At 47.2% G+C, this 17,033-nt stretch overlaps 1 protein-coding gene across 4 annotated transcripts in view; it reads left to right on the top strand.

The window, feature by feature from the left end:
• The first annotated feature begins 793 nt into the window (after positions 1–793).
• Positions 794–17,033, top strand: part of TTF2 (transcription termination factor 2) — a 43,647-nt gene continuing 27,407 nt past the window's right edge. For 3 of the 4 annotated variants that reach the window (XR_003370152.1, XM_026659019.1, XM_026659020.1), the window contains exons 1-7: positions 794–868; positions 1,138–1,255; positions 3,446–3,532; positions 7,698–7,764; positions 8,353–9,384; positions 10,631–10,757; positions 11,560–11,760. Coding sequence is in view for 3 of the 4 variants with exons in the window: in XM_026659019.1 (XP_026514804.1) it covers positions 841–868; positions 1,138–1,255; positions 3,446–3,532; positions 7,698–7,764; positions 8,353–9,384; positions 10,631–10,757; positions 11,560–11,760 (1,660 nt within the window). In the remaining variant the exon portion in view is untranslated. The remainder of the gene's footprint in view (positions 869–1,137; positions 1,256–3,445; positions 3,533–7,697; positions 7,765–8,352; positions 9,385–10,630; positions 10,758–11,559; positions 11,761–17,033) is intronic. The other variant, XM_026659021.1, reaches the window with a different exon arrangement.

Consider the following 17,033-nt stretch of genomic DNA (forward strand, 5'->3'; position numbering starts at 1 on the left):
AGGGAAATACGCCAGCCAGGGGCATGAGGACGATGGCCCAGACAAACGGCGAGGGACTTGGTCAAGGGGTGGAGGCGGACAGGCATCGGATTGGCTTCCTCTCCTTTTTCCCTTTGGTCACGATTTTAACTGGGACTGTAATGGGGAGACTTGAGAAATACCTGTGGCCGCCGGTGAGGTAGGTGTCCGCCCCGAGTTTGGTGACACTTCTAGCGAGAGAGTGGGGAGGTTTCCCCGCGGCCAACATCGAGCCCTTTCCGCGGCAGATCAGAGATGGGGCAGGTAGGCAAGAGCACGGACTGCGACATGGGCAGGGCAGGGCACCGTGTGCTATAGGGGAGCTGGGCAGGGAAAGCTGTGGGCGGGGGGACACACCACGCGCTGGGGACTGGAGCGGGGAAGCAGGACAAGGGCCGGACTCGGGGATGGGACGCTGCGTCCCCGGCTCCCGCCCAGCCATGCACCGCCCCGCTCCCTAGTCCCATGGGGAGGAGCGCAGAGTTCCCACGTGGTGTGTAGTCGGTGGAGGAATAGGAGGAGTTCTCGCGAGGGCTCATTGGTTGCCTTCCCACCAATGACCTGTCCCCTTAGCTTTGCCCACTTCCTTCCCACCATTCGAAAGCTGAGTGCCCGCGCAGAGAGAGAGAGAAAGGGGGGGAGCGGTGCCTCGCTGCGATTGGCGGTCCATCATGCCCCCCGCTCCAATTGGCCGCTGTGCTAGCGGGGGGCGGGATCAATATACCGGATTGGCTGATCTCTGCGCGGGGGCGTGGCCGAAGGGACGCGTTTTCCGGAGACTCTGTCAGGTCCCGGGCCGCGCCGGGGCTTCGGTGCCTGGGGATGGAGGCGGTGCGGTGCGCGGGGCACGGTGAGGGGCGGTGCCGCCGTGACATCCCCGCAGGGGTTCCCTGAGGGCGGGGGCTGCGGGGTCCCCGGGTCGGGCTGTTCTGAGGAGGGCTCCTGGGCCCGGGGGGTGTCTCCAGAGTGGGGGGTCCCTGGGGCTGGGTCCCCAACTGAGCGTGGGGGAGTTTCCTGGGGCGGAGGGTGTCCCTGGGGTGAGGCGCTCCCTGGGCTCGGGTCCCAGAGTGGAGCGGATGCTGGGACCAGTCTCACAAGGCTGCTTTGCTTCCCCACCAGGGTCTCTCTGTTTCCTAAAAACAGGCGTCCGCGATGGACCAAACAAAGGGGAAAGCTTCTACGTGTGCGGGGACCGGGACCAGGACCAGGCGCCCTGCGGATTCACCCTTCCTGCACAGTAGGTTTAGGGATGGGGATGTTCCTTTCCGCACACGTACCCCACTCTCGGGGGTGATGCTGAGCTGTCACCATACAGCCTGGGATGCGGTGTATGTCATCTTAGGTTTTCCAGTGTTGGATACGCTCTCAGATTACATTATAACAATATTCATTACTAAGCAAAGGCAGCAGCTGTATGTGTGTTCTGAGAGGCAGTGCAGTCTAAACATATCATCTGAGTTTGAAACGGCTTTATGGGAAGGCAGAAACATATCCTAATCCCCTTAGAGAGTCTGTAGACGGTCTTATTCTTTGTTTGTATTATCATAGTTCCTAGGAGCTCTAGTCATAGACCCAGGGCCGGTGCAACCTATTAGGTGACCTAGATGGTCGCCTAGGGCGCTAGCATTTGGGGGGAGGCATTTTCTTCGGCGGCGACAACGGTGGCCGGATCTTGGGCCGCCCCGGTCGTCGTCCGCATTTAGGCAGAGGGAGCTGGGGCGAGGCGGGGAGGGCCGCCTGCAACAAGTAAGGGGCGGGGGGGTGGCACGCAGGGAAACTCCACACCCCAGCTTACCTCTGCTCCGCCTCCTCCCCTGAGCACACCGCCCCGCTCTGCTTCTCTCCCTCCCAGGCTTGCAGCGCCAAACAGCTGATTGGCGCCGCAAGCTGGGAGGCAGGAGAAGTGGAGCAGCGACGACGTGCTCGGGGAGGAGGCAGAGCAGAGGTGAGCTGGGGTGGGGAGGTGCTGCATGGCTCCCCGGGCGGGGGGAATTGCCATTGGGGGGGCGCCTCAGGGCGGACGGGGGGTGAGGAGCTGCCATGGGGGGGGGGTGCCGCAGGGTTCCGGGAGGAGGTGGAGCAGAGGTGAGCTGGGGTGGGGAGCTGCCGCACGGCCCCCCGGGCTGGGGGGGGGGGGGGGCTGCCGCAGGGGGGGGGCGCCGCAGGGGGGGGGGGGGGGGGGGGGGGCCTCGGGGGGGGGGGGGGGGGGAGCTGCTGCAGGGCTCGGGGAGGGCGCAAGGTGGAAGTTTCGCCTAGGGCACGAAACATCCTTGCACCAGCCCTGCATAGACCAGGATCCTATTGCACTAGATGTGGTACAAACACAGGTCAAAAAGATGGTCCTTGAGCCAAAAAGCTCACAGTCTAAGGGTATGTCTACACTACAGGATTAATCCGAATTTAGATAATTCGAATTTGGGAAACAGGTTGTATAAATTCGATTGTGCGCGGCCACACTAAGCACCTTAATTCGGTTTTAAACCACATTAATTCGGTGGTGTGCGGCCACACTACCCCATTAACTTAAACACAGTAATTCGGTGGTGTGCGTCCACACTAACCCTAATTCGAATTAACAAAATCGATTTAGGCTCTACTCCGTTCGTCGAGGTGGAGTACAGAAATCGATTTAAAGGGCCCTTTAATTCGAATTAACTGGCTCTGTAGTGTGGACGGGTGAAGGGTTAATTCGGATTAACGCTGCTAAATCCGAATTAATCCCGTAGTGTAGACCAGGCCAAAGACTAAGATAAGAGATACAAATAAGTGGGGGAAACACAAAGGAACAATGAGATAATACTAGTTGTCATGATAGGCAGCAGATTGATCACACCAACTGATTAACAGTTATCAGCTTTTTTGTAGTCAAGGTAAAGGGGATGTGTCAGGATGCCAAATGGCATTCTGTATCTCCAACTAGCCTATATACCTTCAACTTGGATGCCTATATACATCATATGCACTCACTGTGGGCTACAAACCACTGTGATTTGTAGATGTAGCCATAGACCATCCTGTAGTTCACCCACAGATTAGCTACTAATATCAATATTGTACCTCTTAATCTTTCTATTTAGAAACCAGAGATTCAGCTGTCTCCCACCTTGACTACCCACTTTGTAAATTATACTAAAACTATACAGAAGACCCGGGCTAATAGTGGGTGCAAGAAAACCCAAATTTTTGTTACATAAATGGCATTCTGTGTCTTAAGTGCTGGAAACTAAGAGAGAGAAGAGATTAGCCCTTTTATTAATTTTAAGTGATTTTGGGGCTGTTTGGGGAGCCCTGACAAGGAGCTATTAGTTCTGTGAACCCGACCTACCTACATGTCTTTGAGATCTTCCTCTAAGGATTTTGCCTTAGGCATTTGTTTCTGCTACTGCTCTTACTCAGGCAGCTCAAATCTCTTTTCCCCCACTTTCAGCCTTCCTGCTTCCTACTGCTTGATCCATGAGAAGTATATGGTGGAGCTGCAAGTTCTGATTCAGCAACAGGACAGAGAAGAATACAAGTAGGTTTGTCCAAAGGGAACATGTACAGCATGTAATTCTCATTAATTTGAAAAGCTGGGATAACTCTTCCTTCTTGAGGCATCACAGCCTGATCACTACAGGGCTTGGTGTATACGTTTCTGCAGGTTTGCACATTATTTTTCAAATATGGCAGGTTCCAGTTCCTAAGAGAATAGAATGTAAATAACTGGATTGAGGTGGGATGTTTTTGTTGTACTGAAATTGGTATCATTTTAAAACAATATGAATCTTACAACATTAAATTGTAAATACCATTGGATGGATTGTATGTGTGTTGGAAACCACAAGGCCTACAAAAAGCAGCTCCCAACAAAGTTCAGTTTCTGCTGGCTAGATATAGTTTGTATAGATATATCACATCACTGTGTACTAAGGATTTTATTGGCATGAGTTTGTGATGATCACATAATCATGCATGGTAAAGCCATTTTTGAGTTATCTAGATCATCAAAAATGAGTGCTGGTATAACTTTTATAGAATGCCATCATGTAGTCTCTGTATGACACATACGTTACAGGAAAATCTATTTTAGGAACATTACAGAGATTTTAAAAAAATCATAGTACTATTTTTTGTATCCTTGTGCCTTAGTCAGCATGAGTCCAAATGGGCTGGGCTCAGACAGAGAGAGAGAATTAACACTAATAAATGTAAAACATCTTTAAAAATGATGTAAAATAGAATCCTGTACATAAAAATGTCTGAATTTAGTCTAGCTCTGGCCAGCCCAGGACTAAAAATGAGAGCCAGGTCCCACTAGAAAGGCTTGGATCTCCCCTTCAGTGATGTCAGGATCCCATTTCTAATCCTGCTGGGCCACTGGATATTGAACACTAAAGTTGTCACTGTCCCAGGACTATCATAGGCCTCGGACATGTATGGTTTTCAAGGGAAATTCTACAGTTGGGGTGGAGAGGAAACATTTGTTTGGCATGTTGATGATTTTTGTTTGTTTGTTTAGCATCAACTGTTTGAAGCTGCTCAGCAATTGGAAATGTTAGAATTAATCCTAGGGAGATGGATTATTGGGCAGATGTTACAGTTATGTGATAAAGCACACAGGTGTGTGATTATTAATCAGATGCTTCCCCAATTTGTCACATGGACATTTCTGTCATATAGGTGATTGATCTATCTATATGTGAATGTATAAATACAATCTATATGCAAATTAATGTTACTTGTAGTTTTGACTTTGATTTAACATATTTTTGTTAACTGCTTGTTCGGTCTCCTATGAGATAGATATTACCCCTTTTTACAGTTAGGAAACTTGAGTTTAAGAGGTTAAGCAAGTAGTTGGTGGAATGGAATCCAGTTTTCTGACTCCCAATGTCTTGTTTGAAAAACTTAAACTAGGATTTCTTATAATTGTTCTTCCATCTTTTGATTCATTTATTTAATATCTTTCAAATTTTTGGCTCCTTCCGTATTAAGAACCAACTTATTCTATTCAGTGATCCAATTATTTACTAGTAACAACCTTATGTTATCATAAAAAGTTTTTCTTTGGTACAATTATTTATTTATATTTATATCCCACATAAGCTTTCAATGTGTGTTCAATTAAAATTCACGATTAAATAGAAAACAGCTGCAATCCAATAAAAGCATCTCACAGAGCTCTGTCAGCTGCCAATTTAAAAAAGACGCCTCCCTCTTATTCCATAGCCTAACAATAAGAAAAGCCCAAAAGGAGTTTGAAGAACAGCTAGCCAAAAACTCAATAGGTAATAACAAAATGTTTTTTAAGTACATCAGAAGCAGGAAGCCTGCTAAACAACCAGTGGGGCCCCTTGAGGATAGAGATAGAAAAGGAGCGCTTAAAGACAATAAAGTCATTGCGGAGAAACTAAACGAATTCTTCGCTTCAGTCTTCACGGCTGAGGATGTTAGGGAGATTCCCAAACCTGAGCCGGTTTTTGTAGGTGACAAATCTGAGGAACTGTCACAGATTGAAGTGTCACTAGAGGAGGTTTTGGAATTAATTGATAAACTTAACATTAACAAGTCACCAGGACCAGATGGCATTCACCCAAGAGTTCTGATAGGACTCAAATGTGAAATTGCGGAACTATTAACTAGGGTTTGTAACCTGTCCTTTAAATCAACTTCTGTACCCAATGACTGGAAGATAGCTAATGTAACGCCAATATTTAAAAAGGGCTCTAGAGGTGATCCCGGCAATTACAGACCGGTAAGTCTAACGTCAGTATCGGGCAAATTAGTCGAAACAATAGTAAAGAATAAAATTGTCAGACACATAGAAGAACATAAATTGTTGGGCAAAAGTCAACATGGTTTCTCTAAAGGGAAATCATTTCTTACTAATCTATTAAAGTTCTTTGAAGGGGTCAACAAACATGTGGATAAGAGGGATCCAGTGGACATAGTGTACTTAGATTTCCAGAAGGCCTTTGTCAAGGTCCCTCACCAAAGGCTCTTATGTAAATTAAGTTGTCATGGGATAAAAGGGAAGGTCCTTTCATGGTTTGAGAACTGGTTAAAGGACAGGGAACAAAGGGTAGGAGTTAATGGTAAATTCTCAGAATGGAGAGGGGTAACTAGTGGTGTTCCCCAAGGGTCAGTCCTAGGACCAATCCTATTCAACTTATTCATAAATGATCTGGAGAAAGGGGTAAAACGTGAGGTGGCAAAGTTTGCAGATGATACTAAACTGCTCAAGATAATTAAGACCAAAGCAGACTGTGAAGAACTTCAAAAAGATCTCACAAAACTAAGTGATTGGGCAACAAAATGGCAAATGAAATTTAATGTGGATAGATGTAAAGTAATGCACATTGGAAAAAATAACCCCAACTATACATACAATATGATGGGGGCTAATTTAGCTACAACGAATCAGGAAAAAGATCTTGAGGTCATTGTGGATAGTTCTCTGAAGATGTCCACGCAGTGTGCAGAGGCGGTCAAAAAAGCAAACAGGATGTTAGGAATCATTAAAAAGGGGATAGAGAATAAAACGGAGAATATATTATTGCCCTTATATAAATCGATGGTACGCCCACATCTTGAATACTGCGTACAGATGTGGTCTCCTCATCTCAAAAAAGATATTCCGGCACTAGAAAAGGTTCAGAGAAGGGCAACTAAAATGATTAGGGGTTTGGAAAGGGTCCCATATGAGGAGAGATTAAAGAGGCTAGGACTTTTCAGCTTGGAAAAGAGGAGACTAAGGGGGGATATGATAGAGGTATATAAAATTATGAGTGATGTGGAGAAAGTAGATAAGGCAAAGTTATTTACTTATTCCCATAATACAAGAACTAGGGGTCACCAAATGAAATTAATAGGCATCACGTTTAAAACAAATAAAAGGGAGTTCTTCTTCACACAGCGCACAGTCAACTTGTGGAACTCCTTACCTGAGGAGGTTGTGAAGGCTAGGATTATAACAGCGTTTAAAAGAGAACTGGATAAATTCATGGAGGTTAAGTCCATTAATGGCTATTAGCCACGATGGGTAAGGAATGGTGTCCCTAGACTCTGTTTGTCAGAGGGTGGAGATGGATGGCAGAAGAGAGGTCACTTGATCATTACCTGTTAGGTTCACTCCCTCTGGGAAACCTGGCATTGGCCACTGTCGGTAGACAGGATACTGGGCTAGATGGACCTTTGGTCTGACCCAGTACGGCCGTTCTTATGTTCTTGTGTTGTTAACTCCTCCCTCCCCTCTCCCCTCCAGCTTCAAAGAAATGCATTGCACAGCCCATTTCTTAAGAGGCTAATAAATTTGGGCTTTGGTAAACCACGAGGGGTTCCTGAGACTTTGATCATAATCAATGATTGAATCATGTTGAATGTTCTGTGTCACCACACCTTCAGTTTTTGTTTCAAGGCAAGAGAGGAACTATAAGCAGAGGAAATGAATGTATCCATAGGATTTTAATATTATAGAAAGCTGTGCATTGGGCAGTTACTAAATTTGATCTCGTTTGTGTTTCCAGAGGTCTTGAGTGATATACTAAATGCATACAAATCCCTGTAAAGCGTAGATCCAGAGACTCTGTCCAGGACACTGCTTGTGCAAACTGAATTTTTAAAGATTCTCTGTGACAGAATTCACTGGTATGTGTTATGACGTGCTTTCGCAGCTCATGTTTTCTTTTATTGTCTACTAGGCTATACTATCGATGCCTTAAAAGTAAGATGGAAGGGAAGAGGTGGTGTGGGAGCATCCCATGGCAGGTACATGTGTGTCATTTATATTTAAGCTATCTGCTGCTCGCAGTGTGCAATTGTTTACATTTGTCCACTATGCAACCTGCAGTTCAACCTGCGAAGGGCTATGGGTTCCAGCGTGCAGTGCTCCATCTTGATTTAAGGTGTCAATCTGCTGTTCTTAAGATGAAATATTGCATGCTGGGGTCTCTCTTTACAGGCTTAGATAAAACTAACTGCCTCAGGCCAAAGTACAGGGAGTACTCTGCATTGTGGGCAATTTGGCTTCAGTATCCAGCTGTGGTCTCTTCTCTTTTCCCCTATCTCCGTTCCCAGAGGCTGCATGGTTGATGAGACATCCTGCTTAGTCCCTAGGGTGGGGCAGTGGGTGCAAGGAATCAGCTTTATGCTTCTCAGTAGTGCCTTCTACAACCAAGCGCTTGAACAGAAGGATGGCGGCTCTGACATAGCCTAGCTGGAGTTATGGGAAAGGTGATATTCACAGAATCTGATATCTATCTTGAGTGGGTTATGGCATGGTTGAGGGTGTGGATGGGGTAATGTTCTTTCCTAATTCATGTACTAAAGAATTAATTTTATTTGCATATTTTGCAGGATTCCAAAGCCATCAAACTGCCAGTAGATGCAGAATCCCAGCATGCATCAGAGCTATTCCTTAATCCCAATGGTCAGCGAAATCCATTCAAAGTTCTAGACAAGAATTGTGAACTGTCCTCCTGGAAGCTACTTAGTGAAGGCAACAGGGGAAAAAATACCGTTGAAGGAGGGAAACAGAAGGAAAAGAGAGAGCAGGCATTAGATAAAAAGGAGGAGAAATTGCCATCTGAATCTCAGATGGGAAGAGAGCCTCCAGTGGGAATGAAGATTAAGAAAAAACAGTCTGGGGAGAAGAGGAGTGACACAGAACCTGGGGAGGGAACAGGGTCCAGAGCTAAATCAAGTCAGTCTGAGACTCAGAAAGAGATAAACCTTTTTGGGGATAAACAGAAATACGGCACCAGTGGAGAGTCTGAGAAATCCTCTGAGCACACAGAGGAGAAGGCATTTGCGAAGCCAGTGAAAGATGCCTTGCACAGAGAAAGGAAACTAAAGCCTTCATCCCCAAGCCTTGACAGCCAAAAAGCAAGCACTGAGCCACCAAGAGAGGAGCAGCTCAGAAAGGAAGACTCAAAAAGCGACAGGGGCAAAGGAATAGAAGTGAAGGTAGATGCTGGTGGAAAGGCTAGAGAGAAGAACATGACACCCAGAGAGTGTGTGATTTCCCAGGAGGCTACAGGCTTGTCCAAACCATCAACATTGCTCCAAGTGCCCTCTGAAGGAGGCCCAGTGGAACAGCCAGCACCATCAAAGGCAGGAATAGTGCCAGGGGAGCGAAAATATACGAATCAAAATACTAACAGTGATGAAGGTGAAGTTGTGTTTGTTTCTTCCAAGTTGGGCAAAGACCAACCTGATGAGTCAGTATTGGATTTGCAACAGGGGGAAGTTCGTGAGAGAACATCTGAGAAGAGTGAGCAAAGGATTTTCTCTTCCTCTTCAGGAGTTGCAACATCTTTGCGAAAGGAAGAAACCCTGGACACCATAGCCCTTCAGAACCATCTTACAGTCCAGCTGAAACAGAAGAAGGTTGTTGTTTCTATTATACACCTCACTTTTGCTCTTCCCATTCTCGAGGCAGCTGTTTGCATCAGCCCCGTCAGAATCAATAACCCCTACCGAGCAGTAACTCTCCGGAGTGCTTAGAGAAAGGTGATCACTTCAGGCTTCTGAAAACTCAGGCCAGACACACATCAGTTGTGTATATATATATATACACTTAAAACACTGTGTGAGAGAACTTCATATCCTCTAGCTTGGGGGTACCTAGTATTTTCTTCTCTGAGGGCCAAGTCAGCAACATAGTAGGAACATATGAGCTGCACCTTAGGCTGTGTCTAAATCTCTGCTTGACCTAGCGTACTACAATTAGCAGTGTGGCTGCAGTGGGATCGGCGACAGCTAGGGCTAGTCCCCCAAATCCGTACCTAGGGTCAGGCAGGATTGTGCTTGGGAGATGTCGGAGATTAACAGAGTTCTCACTCTCCGGTTGGGTGCAGCAAGTCAGCTTGAGTCCTGTTTTTAGTGTGCTAGGTTGAGCAGAGCTAGTCCACGTCTATCTAGCTACTCCGGGAGGCGCCCAAAATTGCATCGACCGGAGGAGATTGCAGCCACGGTTCACTTTTTTAAAAGTGTGGTAATACTTTGGGAAAATGATTCTCTTTAAAAAGACATCATGGAGACTATTTATGGTTCCAGCTTTGCACGCTTACTCTGGGATGGAGAAAACAAGCTGTGTTCTTTCGGTCTTGTTCATAATCACTAATAATAAAGATCTGAAAACTTAGAAATGCTGTTGATCACGCATAAGTCAAAATAGAATTTAGATCTCCCTACTAGAACTATTGCTTCTGTTGGATAACATGCTGTAGAAAAGAGTAAAAATAATGAATAAAGAAAGCAATCTAGACTGAGTGCCCTGGAGAGCTGTTGAGATCCTTAGGCTACGCTGGTTGTGTCCCCCTTCTCATAATCTTAGGGAATCAGGGGTTCCTAATTCCCCTTCCCTAAAATTTAATAATAGTTAACTTATTTTCTGGTTAAAGGTGCTCCAGAGATTTATATAACCCTTATACGAACTACGTTACACTTACAAATATTTTGGAGATTGCAGAATTAGGTTAAAATATCTGACTTCCTAGAATGCAAGTTTTACCCTTTTTACTTCTGACTTTTTGACTGTCCAGTGTAGAGGAGACTGGTTGGAAGTAGTTGGGGGTGGATATCAGTACCGAGTAGATAAGATAAGATGTAGATTCTGGGTTTTGTTTTTCAGAGCACTTTGGCGACAGTGAATGTTCAGGCCCTGCCGGATAAAGGTGAAAGATTATTAAAGCAAGTGCAGGATTTGGAAGCTGCGCTCAGTGCTCTCAGCCTCTCAACAGCAGAAAGTGCAGAGAAGGGTAAGACAGATGGTCAGAATTTTGCCAAGTAGTGTGTCTGACTACAGTGTTTATAAAAAGTTATGTTCATATGTAGTGTGTTGCATATATAGAGCCATGGGAATGCTAAGAAGCTGAACACACCATATTAATTGAAACAACTGAAAATGAATGAAGGCATATACTAAATTTCTCTTGCCTGTGAGTGTTGATTTTTTTTTTTTTTTTAATTGGGAGGTGGTTTTCTCTAGTGACAAGAGTACATGACTGGACTCCAGAATTTCGGGATTCTGATCCAGCTCTGCCAGTAACTTGACTGTATGATTTAAGGCAAGTCATGTATGCTGCCTGTGTCTAACTGGCCAATATCCTAAGGGTTAACTTTTTCTCTCTGTTGAGAACCTTACTTTTTGTACAAGGCATGTAAATTATTTTGCCTCAGATGTACAATGTGCTAAACTTCATCTGCCATTTTGTGGCCAGATGTGGTTGAGCAGATACTTCTGGAGTTTGTTAATTCACTAACCTAATTAACTGTATTAATCATCTGTGGATGAGATGGACCCTCTCAGATTCACTGGGCCATTTGTTCCTGGGCACTTGTGCATGCTGAGACTGTCAAGAAGGACACCCCTTGTAACATGGACACATCCTCTGGGAACAGAACTGAGACTCTCATGTCTCAGGCCACTGAATGGTCCTTGCTTAAGTGAAAACTTTTGGTCCCTTCTCCACTGTGCCACACTTTAAATAGTGACCTAAAGCTGAGACTGTGAAGTCCATTGCTGAGCCATTAACCTTCAATGTTTTCCTTCTCAAACAGGCAACAGTGTGATTAGTGACAATCAGGAAGAATCTCTGTGTAACCCATTCAGCAGGACGACCACTGAACCACCCAGGACTGTGCATCTGAAAAACCCACAGCCATTCCAGGATTCTCTTGCTAAAACCTCTCTAGGACTGCATGGCTGCAGCTCAGCTCCCTCTCTGGGACCCAGTCAATACTACAGTCATGTCTACGGAGGTAAGGTTGGGTTGGCAGCAAGAAACTAGGCCTACCTGCTGGCTAGCAGTTGGCTTTTTTCAGATTAGGTACCATAATCAAGCACCAGTTTGGAGGGAATCCTAATCTCTGTGGATGAGCAAGAGCTTCTTATTCCAGTAAATTTCTAGTTGGTTTCTTCTGTAGAATCTTAGGGTATGTCTACATACGAAATTAGGTCGAATTTATAGAAGCCGGTTTTATAGAAATCGGTTTTATACAGTCAATTGTGTGTGTCCCCACATAAAATGCTCTAAGTGCATTAAGTCGGCGGACCGCGTCCACATTACCAAGGCTAGCGTCGACTTCCGGAGCATTGCACTGTGGGTAGCTATCCCACAGTTCCCGCAGTCTCCACTGCCCATTGGAATTCTGGGTTGAGATCCCAATGCCTGATGATGCAAAAACAGTGTCGCGGGGGGTTCTGGGTACATGTCGTCAGGCCCCTCCCCCTCCGTCAGAGCAACGGCAGACAATCGATTCACGCCTTTTTACCTGGGTTACCTGTGCAGACAACATACCACGGCAAGCATGGAGCCCGCTCAGCTCAGCTCACCGTCACCATATGTCATCTGGGTGCCGGCAGACGTGGTACTGCATTGCTACACAGCAGCAGCTAATTGCCTTTTGGCAGTGGATGGTGTATTACGATTGATATCCGTCATCGTCATATTCCTCAGTGAGTTCAATCAGAGGCACCTGGGCAGACATGTTTTGTCTCCTGGAGACTCAGTCCTGCCGGCAGTCCTATTGAACCGTCTTGACGATGATGGCTAGCAGTCGTAATACATCATTTTCTGCCAAGCACCCAGAAGATGCCGATGGCTATCAGTCATGCTGCACCGTCTGCTGCCAGCTTAAGATGTAAAAAATAGATGGACCAGATTTGTTCTGTATTCATTTGCTTCCCCCTCCCTCCGTGAAATCAACGGCCTGCTAAACCTAGGGTTTTGAGTTCAATCTTTGGGGGGGCCATTCTGTGTGACAATTGTTTGTGTTTCTCCCTGATGCACAGCCACCTTTGTTGATTTTAATTCCCTGTAAGCCATGTCGTCACTTGCCCCTCCCTCCCTCCCTCCGTCAGACAATAGTTTCGCCCCTTTTTTCAGCCCAGACGCCATAGCACTGGGATCATGGAGCCCGCTCAGATCACCGCGGCAATTATGAGCACTATGAACACCACGCGCATTGTCCTTTAGTATATGCAGAGCCAGAACATGCCAAAGCAAAACCAGGCGAGGAGGCGATTGCAGCGATTGCAGCGCGGCGACGAGAGTGATGAGGAAATTGACATGGACATAGATCTCTCACAAAGTACAGGCCCCAGCAATGTGCAAATCATGGTGTTACTGGGGCAGGTTCATGGCGTGGAACGCTGATTCTGGTCCCAGGAAACAAGCACAGACTGGTGGGACCACATCATGTTGCAGGTGTGGGACGATTCCCAGTGGCTGCGAAACTTTCGCATGCGTAAGGGCACTTCCATGGAACTTTGTGACTTGCTTTCCCCTGCCCTGAAGCGCCAGAATACCAGGATGAGAGCAGCCCTCACAGTTGAGAAGCGAGTGGCGATAGCCCTGTGGAAGCTTGCAACGCCAGACAGCTACCGGTCAGTCGGGAATCAATTTGGAGTGGGCAAATCTACTGTGGGGGCTGCTGTGATCCAAGTAGCCAACGCAATCAAAGATCTGCTGATATCAAGGGTAGTGACTCTGGGAAACGTGCAGGTCATAGTGGATGGCTTTGCTGCAATGGGATTCCCAAACTGTGGTGAGGCGATAGACGGAACCCATATCCCTATCTTGTCACCGGAGCACCAAGCCACCGAGTACATAAACTGCAAGGGGTACTTTTCAATGCTGCTGCAAGCCCTGGTGGATCACAAGGGACGTTTCACTAACATCAACGTGGGATGGCCGGGAAAGGTACATGATGCTCGCGTCTTCAGGAACTCTGGTCTGTTTCAAAAGCTGGAGGAAGGGACTTTCTTCCCGGACCAGAAAATAACCGTTGGGAATGTTGAAATGCCTATCGTTATCCTTGGGGACCCAGCCTACCCCTTAATGCCATGGCTCATGAAGCCGTACACAGGCAGCCTGGACAGGAGTCAGGACCTGTTCAACTATAGGCTGAGCAAGTGCCGAATGGTGGTGGAATGTGCATTAGGACCTTTAAAAGCGCGCTGGCGCAGTTTAGTGACTCGGATAGACCTCAGCGAAGCCAATATTCCAATTGTTATTGCTGCTTGCTGTGCACTCCACAATATCTGTGAGAGTAAGGGCAGCCAGACACCAGGGCGGTTAGAAGAGTACAGCAGGGCGTGGTGCGCATCAGAGAAGCTTTGAAAATGAGTTTTTTGTGACTGGCCAGGCTACGGTCTGAAACTTCTGTTTGTTTCTCCTTGATGAACCCTCCGCGCCTCCTTCCCCCTCCCCCCCCCGGTTCACTCTACTTCCCTGTAAACTAACCACCCTCCCCTCCCCCCTTCGAGCACCGCTTGCAGAGGCAATAAAGTCATTATTACTTCACATTCATGCCTTCTTTATTAATTCATCACACAACTAGGGGGATAACTGCCAAGGTAGCCCGGGAGGAGTGGGGGAGGAGGGAAGGAAAAGGACACACTGCAGTTTAAAACTTTAACACTTATTGAAGGCCAGCCTTCTGATGCTCGGGCAATCATCTGGGGTGGAGTGACTGGGTGGCCGGAGGCCCCCCCCCCACCGCGTTCTTGGGCGTCTGGGTGAGGAGGCTATGCAACTTGGGGAGGAGGGCTGTTGGTTACACGGGGCTGTAGTGGCAGTCTCTGCTCCTGCTGCCTTTCCTGCAGCTCAACCATACGCTGGAGCATATCAGTTTGATGCTCCAGCAGCTGGAGCATCGACTCTTGCCTTCTGTCAGCAATCTGACGCCACCTATCCTCTTCAGCCCGCCACTTGCTCTCTTCAGCCCGCGATTCAGCCCGCCACCTATCCTCTCGTTCATATTGTGTTTTTTTGCACTCTGACATGGACTGCCTCCACGCATTCTGCTGTGCTCTGTCAGCGTGGGAGGACATCTGGAGCTCCGAGAACATATCATCCCGAGTCTGCTGTTTTCTCCTTCTAATCTTCACTAGCCTCTGTGAAGGAGAAACATTTGCAGCTGGTGGAGGAGAAGGGAGAGGTGGTTAAAAAAGACACATTTTAGAGAACAATGGGTACACTCTTTCACGTTAAATTTTGCTGTTCACAATACACAGCACATGTGCTTTCGTTACAAGGTCGCATTTTTCCTCTTATATTGAGGGCCTGCCGGTTTGGTGTGAGAGATCACTCACGCAGTGCCAGGCAACAGATTTCGGCTTGCAGGCAGCCATGGTAAGCCACAGTCTTTTGGCTTTTTTAACCTTCTTAACATGTGGGAATGGTTTCAAACAATAGCGCCCTCATTTCCCATACGAATCACCCGTTGGGTTGGCCATTTAAAATGGGTTTGTAATGTAAAAGGAGGGGCTGCGGTTTCCGGGTTAACATGCAGCACAAACCCAACTACCCCCCCCCCCACACACACCCAATTCTCTGGGATGATCACTTCACCCCTCCCCCCCACCGCGTGGCTAACAGCAGGGAACATTTCTGTTCAGCCGAGCAGGAACCGGCACCTCTGAATGTCCCCTTAATAAAATCACCCCATTTCAACCAGGTGACCGTGAATGATATCACTCTCCTGAGGATAACAAAGGGAGATAAGGAATGGATGTTGTCTGCATGCCAGCAAACACCGGGACCATATGCTGCCATGCTTTGTTATGCAATGATTCCAGACTACGTGCTACTGGCCTGGCGTGGTAAAGTGTCGTACCATGGCGGACGGGATCAGGCAGCCCTCCCCAGAAACCTTTTGCAAAGGCTTTGGGAGTACATGAAGGAGAGCTTTCTGGAGATGTCCCTGGAGGATTTCCACTCCATCCCCATACATGTTAACAGACTTTTCCAGTAGCTGTACTGGCCGCGATTGCCATGGCAAATTAATCAATAAACACGCTTGCTTTTAAACCATGTGTAATATTTACAAAGGTACACTCACCAGAGGTCCCTTGTGTGCCCTCAGGGTCTGGGAGCACGCCTTGGGTGAGTTCGGGGGTTACTGGTTCCAGGTTCAGGGTGATAAACATATCCTGGCTGTTGGGGAAACCGGTTTCTCCGCTTCCTTACTGTGAGCTATCTTCATTGTCTTCATCATCATCTTCCTCGTACCCCGAACCCGCTTCCCTGTTGCGTGATTCTCCATTGATGGAGTCAAAGCACACGGTTGGGGTAGTGGTGGCTGCACCCCCTAGCATGGCATGCAGCTCCGCGTAGAAGCGGCATGTTTGCGGCTCTGCCCCGAACCTTCCATTTGCCTCTCTGGCTTTGTAGTAGGCTTGCCTTAGCTCCTTAATTTTCACGTGGCACTGCTGTGCGTCCCTGTTACGGCCTCTGTCCTTCATGGCCTTTGAGACTTTTTCTAATATTTTGCCACTTTGTTTACTGCTACGGAGTTCAGCTAGCACTGATTCGTCTCCCCATATGGCGAGCAGATCCCGTACCTCCCATTCTGTCCATGCTGGAGCTCTTTTGTGATCCTGGGACTCCATCATGGTTACCTGTGCTGATGAGCTCTGCGTGGTCACCTGTGCTCTCCACGCTGGGCAAACAGGAAATGAAATTCAAAAGTTCGCGGGGCTTGTCCTGTCTACCTGGTCAGTGCATCTGAGTTGAGAGTGCTGTCCAGAGCGGTCACAATGAAGCACTGTGGGATAGCTCCCGGAGGCCAATAACGTTGAATTCCGTCCACGCTACCCCAAATCCGACCTGCAAAGGCCGATTTTAGTGCTAATCCCCTCGTCGGAGGTGGAGTAAAGAAACCGGTTTAAAGGGCCCTTTAAGTCTTAAAAAAGGGCTTCGTCATGTGGACGTGTCCAGGCTTAATTCGATTTAACGCTGCTAAATTCGACCTAAACTCGTAGTGTAGACCAGGCCTTAGTGTAGAGGAAAAGTACAATGAGGTATCTTGAGGAGTAAATCCTGATAGAAGGAATATCGGGGTACATCAGGGAGTCAGAAACTTTGCTTTATTTTGTTAGGTTGGTTTCTGGCAAGCTGCTGACATGGTCCTTCGTTAAGCAGAGTGTAGATCCCAGTATGCTATTCTCCATCCTGAACCAAGTTGAGATCTCTGTGGGTGGGTGGGTTTGGCAACCTATAAGGTGTATGAAAAAAGTTAGCTCTACG

This window comes from Terrapene carolina, unplaced genomic scaffold, assembly GCF_002925995.2.
Source record: "Terrapene carolina triunguis isolate 2854851 unplaced genomic scaffold, T_m_triunguis-2.0 Scaffold558, whole genome shotgun sequence".
Taxonomy (NCBI): domain Eukaryota; kingdom Metazoa; phylum Chordata; order Testudines; family Emydidae; genus Terrapene; species Terrapene triunguis.